General features: G+C 48.4%; 1 protein-coding gene across 1 annotated transcript; it reads left to right on the top strand.

Annotated features, from left to right (window-relative positions):
• The first annotated feature begins 2,859 nt into the window (after positions 1-2,859).
• Positions 2,860-6,401, top strand: LOC125514562 (5'-3' exoribonuclease-like). The gene is made up of 5 exons (XM_048679900.1): positions 2,860-3,441; positions 4,204-4,328; positions 4,416-4,730; positions 4,838-5,007; positions 5,172-6,401. The coding sequence occupies exons 1-5, from the start codon at positions 3,070-3,072 to the stop codon at positions 5,570-5,572; spliced, it is 1,383 nt and encodes a 460-aa protein (XP_048535857.1). The 5' UTR covers positions 2,860-3,069; the 3' UTR covers positions 5,573-6,401.
• The last annotated feature ends 1,896 nt before the right edge of the window (positions 6,402-8,297 follow it).

The raw sequence follows: 8,297 nt of genomic DNA, 5'->3' as shown, positions 1-8,297 counted from the left end.
TATTTTTCCAAACAACCTCCCTTAAACACCTTGCATTGTACAAGGCCTTAGGCCAACTCCACCGCGCAACTCTAAACGGACGTCCGTTTTGTCCAGATTTTGTCCGTTTGGGTAGGGATTTGGGGCCGTGTCCGGGCCTGTCCTGGGATGCGGTGATCGTGCGCCCAGCGCGCAGCCGCATCCTTTTGCCCCATCCTGTCCGCGTCTATTTTAAAAAAACGACGTTTCAAATGCCAAGCCCCAGTTCACGACCCCAGTTCATCACGCCGGCAACAAAGCCAGCGGCCTACACGACCATCACCGGCATCCGCCAGCGGCCGGCAACACAGCCAGCCTCCAAAATAAATAGTTGTCCTCGCCGGCAACACAGTCGGCCTCCAAAATGAATGTTTTTCGCCGGCACACTGCCAGCGGCCCAGTGGGCGGGCGGCATCCATGCCAGCCTCCAAAAAGAACGGCCACGCCGATCGGACGACCTAGTTCAGACCTTCGGCGTCGAGCATCTCCTTCTGCTTGGCCTCGAACTAGGCGCTCGTCTTGTCGCTCATCTTCGACAAGTCCACGCTCATGATCGCAAGGGCCACCTCCTTCGCTTTGGTGGCGGCATTGGTGGCCTCGATGTCGAGCTGTCTCTGCCTGTCCTTGACGTTGTCGGCCTCGATGTCAAGCTGCCTTTGCCGGGCGGCCTCTTCCATGTCGAGCTGCCTTTGCCGGGCCGCCTCCTCCATGTCTATCTTCCTTTTCTTGGCCGCCTCCTCCATCTCAAGCTTCTTTCTTTGAAGGTCTAGGTATTGCTTCATTTGCTCGTCCTTGCTTTGCCGCTTCTTCTCGTCCCTCATATCCTTTTGAGACATCATGCCATACAAAGTGTCATGCAATGCCATGGATGAGGCATCACATATGTCATCAACCTTGGAGTTGGTCTTGCCCCTCGGCCTCTTCAACGCCTCGCCATCTCCACCTCCGGCGAATTTGGCTGTCTTCAGTCCTCTCTTCCTTTGTAGTTCACGGTATTGGTCCTTAAACTTAGGGCAATTGTTGATGAGCGTCCAATAATGCGTAAGAGTGAATGGCTTGTCATTGTGTCGGGCCTTGAATGCCTCCAAAGATTGAAATGCCTACACCACATGATCAACAACAAGTGAACATGCAAACATATACACGGCCGAAGTCTCATGGCCGTAGCAACGGAAAGGGCAAGAAAGAGGAGAGCATACCATGTCCCAACGCCGAGTCCACTCACGGGTCGTGCTTCAACGCTCTCAAATGCGGCGCAATACTTGTTGCACTCTTGTTGGATGAACAACCATCTTTTTTGAATCGAGCCGATGCCATGGTTGCTTGTAATTTGATAGGGCTCAAACATCTTCCTTTCATGAAATGTTTTGTGGACTCTCGTCCAAAAAACAATGCCCTTTTGTTGCGCGCCGGTCCTTGGATCTTGGCTAATCTCCATCCAAGCTTGGCAAATCAACTTGTCCTCATCTTGTGTATATGAACCCGTGCGAATGCTCTTCCGCTTCTTTTATGCTTCCGCTCTTTGGGTGAGCTCGTCGATGAACAATGGCTCGCCACTAATATCAACATCATTGCCTTCATCTTCATCTTCATCTTCACCTTCGACATAGAAGTCATCGTCTTCATGCCACGAATCACCATGGTCGTAGTCAGCACGGTCGTCGGCCTCTTCATCGGGCACGTACTGGGCGCGGCCATCCTGACTTTGGGTCTCCTCGGGGTCGTAGGCATGGCCATGCCCACCCTGGAAGATCACGTCCTCCATGTACTGGTTGTAGAAGGGGTCGTCGACCGTTGGCGTTGAGGTTGGCATTCCGTCAAACAACACGCGGGGGGCCGGCATGGTGCCCGTGAACGGTGTCCGCGCCTGCTTTCTTTGCATCTCGACGGACAGCCGCCCGCCGATGCTGGACCCAGGCGTGACGTTGAGGTCGATGACGGCCGCGGGGCGTGGTGTGGACGGCGCGAACAAGCCCACGTCCGGCGACGCCGAGAAACGGGTCTGGCTGTCGTGCCTTGGCGGAGGAAAGTCGGGCGACATGGGCGCGGCGCGCGACGTCGGCGACTGGCAGTGCGTAGGCCGGGCGACCGACGAGCCTGTGCTCGCCGGGCCGACGGCCGCTGCATGGAACCCCGCCGGACGGCCCATGCCAAGCATGAGGATGGCGTGCGCTTTGTTGACGAGGTCCTCCTTCTCGTCGGCAGCGACCTTTCGCTGCGCGGCCTCCAGCTCCTCGCGCTGGGCGGCGAACTTGGCCGCGGCGGCATTGACCTTGACGGCCGCTCTCCGTTCCCTCCTCTTCGCCGAATCCGCGTCCAACTTGGCGATCTCCTCCGGCGTGCACTCCGACCGCGGCTTCCTTGGCGCCTTCTTCTTCACCTTTGCGGTCGAGTCGACGGCCAGACCGCCGAAACTCGGCGGGGCGTCGGCCATGGGCGGGGGAGAGAGGGGGCGGCGGGAGGGACGTGGGAGGGTTTGGGGGAAATGGCGCCAAATGGGCGTGGGGGGTTTTGGTTTCTCCCACCGACACGCGGGCCAGGGGAGGACAAGCGCGCGCGTCCCGCCCGTCCGCGCGCTGTCCGTTTCACCCCAAAACCGGCGCAAATTTGGGCCGGAGATGGGTCGAAAGCAGACACAAAGCGGGCAAAAGTCCGTTTGCGCCCGCGCGCTGGGTCGTCTCGTTTGTCCTTTTTACCTCAAACGGACGGGGGCGGACAGGATAGAGTCGCGTGGTGGAGTTGGCCTTAGTCTAAAAAACCAGGGTGCTAAATTAGATTTAAAAAAAAAAAAACAGGATTGCGCAGGCGCAGCATCGATGATCCACAGAGCATGGTGATGGGCGCCGCAGGGGCCGAGACGACCGGCACACGACACGAGCGCGCGGCGGCCCCTCCTCCCGAGAGCGCGCCTCAGCAGACACTTCTTCCCTGTCCTGTCGCTGATGGGCGACCGCTCGTCTTAAAAGCCCCTGGCGACGCCTTTCCCACGCCCTACCCCTTTTTACTGCGCTGCGCACGCCCACAGCCTGCAGCTAGCTTGCGACGGGACACATGACGACGACGCGCCCCGCCGCTACGACCGAGGAAGAGGAAGAGGAGGAGGCGGTGGTGGCCGCCTCTGCAGCGGCCAATACCGCGCCACCGGACGCAGACGATCGGGAGCAGCAGAAGAAGGTTCGGGCGAGGAAGAAGAAGAAGCGTCGGAGGGCGCCGAGCGAGGAGGAGCTGGCCGCGCTGAGGTCCGTGCTCCGCTGGGCCCGCCGCGGCGAGGCGGGCGACGACGATGCGGCGGACTGTGGTGGGCACCTGTTGCCGGCGGGGAGGCGGCGGCCGCGCGTGGCGGTGGAGCTGCATGCGCACTCGACGCGCAGCGACGGCTCGCTCTCGCCCGCGGCGCTCGTGGAGCGCGCGCACCGCAACGGGGTAAGCCTTCTTTCCCGCCTGTCACCAACTGCAGAGACGTTCGGGACGTGCTCGACGAAACAACTACGACATTCCTCCATCTTGTTACAAGCGTAAATGCAAAGTTCTTCAGTTCCGCAATAGCCGATGACATGTTCGATCTCATCCTCGTGCGCTGCTAAACACCTCCGCTACTACTTGTGTTAGTCTTGCTGCGCTTTGATGTGGTACTCTCTCCGTTTTTTAAGCCTGCATATAAAATTTATGGAAGTCAAACTTTGTAAGTTTGACCAACTTTTATATGAAAAAATATTCACAGCGTTTAATCAATATATTATTAGATGCACCACTAAAATCATACTTCCTCCGCATTTATATTAATTGTCGCTGCTTTATTATACCTTAGTGAGTACTTGGTAAAGAAATATATAAGCGTTTAGATCACTAAAGTCGGAGGGAGTACTACAAAACTTTTATATGGTAGATGTTGATATTCTTAATATATAAATTTGGTCAAACTTTGCATAGTTTGACTTCAAACAAATCTTATGCGCGGAGTAAAAAGTGACAGGCGGAGTAGTATTTTCTTTTGTGTTACTTCTGTAAAAGAGCCCCATAACTATTTCAGTGCCATATATAATGAACCGCATTCGGATAACCGCCTGCCAGAAATCGATCAGGGAATGACTTTCTGCATGACCAATCGTCTGTTTATTCGCTATTTCTGAATGCAAAGGACTAGCGCATTCCTAAGCTAACTCTGTTACCTGGTGACCAGCACAGGTGAAAGTGTTCGCGCTGACTGATCATGACACCATGGCGGGTGTCGCGGAGGCGATGGAGACTGCAAAGGAATTTTCCATCAGGATCATCCCTGCTGTTGAGATAAGTGCAGTTTATTCGCCTAGGTAACTCTCTTCTCCACCCTAAATTTTGTAACATGCTTTAACCGGACAGATGTGGTTAATTCTCAAAGTTGTTAATTGTTCTGAAAGTAATGGATCAGGAGCCAATGAACCTGTTCATGTTCTTGCATACTACGGTAGTTGGGGCCCTGCTAAATCTCAGGAACTGGAGAAGGTTCTATCTAGCATCAGGGAGGGCCGCTATACACGTGCCAAGGAGATGCTATCGAAACTTAGGAACCTTGGCATGCCATTGAACTTCGAAGATGTATCTAATATAGCAGGGAGTGGGGTGGCTCCAGGGCGGGTGCACGTTGCGCGTGCCATGGTTGAAGCTGGATATGTTGATAATCTTAGGCAAGCTTTCAGCAGGTACTTGTACGATGGAGGGCCTGCTTATGCTACGTAAGTATACATTTCGGATCATGGTCATGCATGTTTTTTGCTTCATTTCGCACCAGATGCAGAGTAGTTACTATGTACTGATGTGGATTTCTGCTGTTCATTTGTAGTGGTAGTGAGCCAGCTGGGGAATCTGTTGTGCAGCTAATATGTAGAACTGGGGGCATAGCTGTTTTGGCTCATCCGTGGGCATTGAAAAATCCTGTTCCTGTGATAAAGGATTTGAAGGCTGCTGGTCTGCATGCTATTGAGGTCTATCGAAGCGATGGGAAACTATCTGGTATGAACAGCATGATCATTTTTCAGTCATAACAAGTGATACGTTATGTTACCAAATTATTCAGATATTAAGGTGCATCTTATGTATGTCTATTTTATCCCTTTCTTGAAAAGAAAATGTATCTGAACTTCAATGCAATTAACTGCTGAATTTGTCTAAAACAGGATTGAGTGATCTGGCTGATACTTATGAGCTTCTGAAGCTCGGTGGATCAGATTACCATGGACGAGATGACAAGGAAGAACCTGATATAGGAAGTGTTGATCTTCCGGTCTTGGCATTTTTTAGATTTCTTGAGGCAGCTCAACCAATTTGGTGCAATGCTATCAAGGAAATTTTTGCAAACGCCACTGAAAGAACTGGCTTGAATGGCCCAAAAGGATGTCATCAGACTAACTCTGTAGATGATTTATGTAATACGTGCCTTTCTTCTCCAGAACTGGGGGAAACAGATGATTCTGAGGCTGAGGTCCTCAGGACGGAATTTGCGGACATTATCCTCAGCAACAGAAGCTGCAAGACGCTTATTGAACAGCGAGCGGAAATCACCTCTCTTCTCCACTGACACAGTCGGGTTTGTGCAGTTTTAGACATTGACTGAGACTCTGACAGGACATGATCTGGGCTGCACTTTAATCTATATAAATTGTCCAGTGGGCATGTGATGATGTTTTATATGATCGATTGAATGGAGTGCAGAAGTAATATGGTAAGATCCGTAAATTAACCATCAACCTTTCGGTAAATTTCTTGTATCCTTTTGCTTAATCAGTTACATTTTTATGAAAATGGTGAAAGCAAATTCCTTTTTTTGGTCCTTGTCCTCTTCAATGATGTTGGACCTAAGGGTGGGAATGGGCCAAATATGGAGCAGATAATAACTAAATCTTATCTCTATCCATTTAAATTTTCAAAACTGACAAGTGGTAAATACAAGAACAAAGATACTACAGCAGTTCCAGCCCCTGTAAGGTTTGTAACGTTTTGCGTATACTCCTTTTTGAAAATAGTGGGTGTTGGATACAATGAGAAAAATAATTGAAACCTGTATTTTGTTTTGAGGCAGTTTTTTTCTTTGCGTGTGCCCCTACCAAGCTGCATATAAACTCCTCTTCCCATCTAGAAAGTAATTAAGCAGATCATGCATGTTTATGTCTGTGTGCATCGCTTGATGAAGAGGCCGGGGGTAATCCTCCTTTTCGGAAAAAAAGATCATGCATGTTTGTTCCTTATTAGAGCAAATGTGGAAACTCCTTTTTACCCTTGTTTTGTAGGAATGAGTTAACTCTGCTTAAAGACTATAATATATATTTACTTACTGTGATAAGGTTGTATACGAAATCATGTAAATCATACATTTATATTGCAGCTTCTTGGACGATTTGTTGAACTTAGTTATTTGTGTTTTTTTCTTTTAGTAACTGAACTTAGTTATTTGTTCATTCATATTGTGGATAAAAAGGCTATCTCAATTTCGAGACCATTGTACGTGCAAACGGAGTGGAAAGAAATGCAAATCGTATTCGTTTGACAGCCCATGTCAAAAAGGGTTCCATGGCCTGTCTACAAATAAACTAGTCCAGAGTCATGTGCCTGGTACAAAATCTGTTCTGTGGTGCATCATGGGCTCATGTCCCTCTATAAAGACTCATTCTTTTTTATTTCTTTGTTTGGAGCACCAAAGTGTGGTATCATCTGCTGCAATTGGATAGAACCGAACCAAGCCAAGTAAGCATGTGGCCATTTGCTTCTTCACTCCCAGCTCAATTCGTAACAAAAGGTTTATTTTCTTGATTTGGGCATGCTCACTGAACATGGAGACAAAATTCACTTCATGTTGAGCTGCTGCATGTGATGCCTAGACATCACACGGTTGATCGCATCATTCTTGAACTCGAATAAGGAGTGTTATCACTTATTGGCCTATAGCACATTCACATTATTGGTTCTTGGAGCAATTTGATGTTGACAAACCAAAGTCTAGGACAAGCACTTTCAGAGTAGACAATTAGTCTATGTCATCAGTAAATTGTTCTTTGTCTGTTCCATGGGGAGAAGGATTCTTGCAAGCAACGGAGTAGACTTCTTGGAAACATGACATCACTCACCTTGGCGTAATAAACTCTTGCGAGACCTGGAGCTTCTGAGGTGGGAGATGAAAGATGTCGTTTCTTCTTCCATGTTCCAGAATCATTAGTTTGTGGTCTAGGACGAGTACTTTCAAAGTAGACAAACTGCATAGCACGTCATTTAATCTGGAATCATTAGTTTGTAGTCGTCTTATTTCATTATTTGCAGATACGGAAAAGCTTCGCACGATGTTTTATGTACGGCATGTGGGCGATGTTAGCATCTCACGTTCCTTATGTATGAAGGGATTTAATCTAACGGTGATTAGCTAGTGTCATGCATGCATCAGCCGAAAAATCATCGATTGCGTAGCACTGCTCTTGCAGATAAATCTGCAAATCTCCAATATTATGTATACTAAAGCACGGTAATTATAATAGACATATAAATATAGTTCTTCCTGCCGTGTGCAAGGGTGCTACGCTGCCTTGCATGACTGTTGCCGATCTGGAAGAGAGATACAGACCTGGACGTAGTGTCTAGTGAAAGTCAACTATTGGACAGTGTATGTGTCTTCTCTTGCTGTGATACTTCTTTTTTGAGAGGACTCTTGCCGTGATACTTTTTTTTTCACAAGTATGCAAAGCTTGCTATCATTCATTGATAGAAGAAGAAGAGTGACTACAAGGTATGGAACAACACATGCACAGACAATATGGTGCCCGGAGCAGAGGGACATGGGGTGCTCAACCCAAGGAAAGGAAGAACAACACGGCAACACGGCAAAACTCTTGTTGTGATACTGGCATCGGCATAATGTAGAGTGTCGAGCGATCATAGCAACAATAAAATAACAATGATGATAGTAGTAAGGTTTTGCCTCATGGCCATTGTGCCTCACAAAAGCATGAACATCATCAGGCGGATTCGAGCTGAAAGTCCTAAAATATGAACCATTTCGTGATATTGATAAAGAAAATGCATTTTAAGCTTCAAACAATTACAGAAAATTCAAACATGGAAACATGTCCATGTAAAATTTGCAATCCGTGCAAAATTTAGAAGTGTAATTTATTTGTGGTTTAAACAACTGACCTTGTATTATAGCCTTTTTCGCCGTAAGTTGTTTTTTCCTTTTTTTGCTGCTCGAAAATTAGTTTTCACGAAAATTGATAGGATAAGTTTCTACCAATAGTGTGATGCATTCCATGTATTTCAGA

This window comes from Triticum urartu, chromosome 6 (assembly GCF_003073215.2).
Source record: "Triticum urartu cultivar G1812 chromosome 6, Tu2.1, whole genome shotgun sequence".
Taxonomy (NCBI): Eukaryota; Viridiplantae; Streptophyta; class Magnoliopsida; order Poales; family Poaceae; genus Triticum; species Triticum urartu.
This window is presented reverse-complemented; position numbering and strand designations above follow the sequence as displayed.

Bases quoted from the DNA above. Each gene is read 5' to 3' on its own strand.
- LOC125514562 (XM_048679900.1), top strand. From the start codon at position 3,070: ATGACGACGACGCGCCCCGCCGCTACGACCGAGGAAGAGGAAGAGGAG. The intron at 4,329-4,415 runs GTAACTCTCTTC...TTGTTCTGAAAG, and splicing joins AGTGCAGTTTATTCGCCTAG to TAATGGATCAGGAGCCAATG. The intron at 4,731-4,837 runs GTAAGTATACAT...GTTCATTTGTAG, and splicing joins GGAGGGCCTGCTTATGCTAC to TGGTAGTGAGCCAGCTGGGG.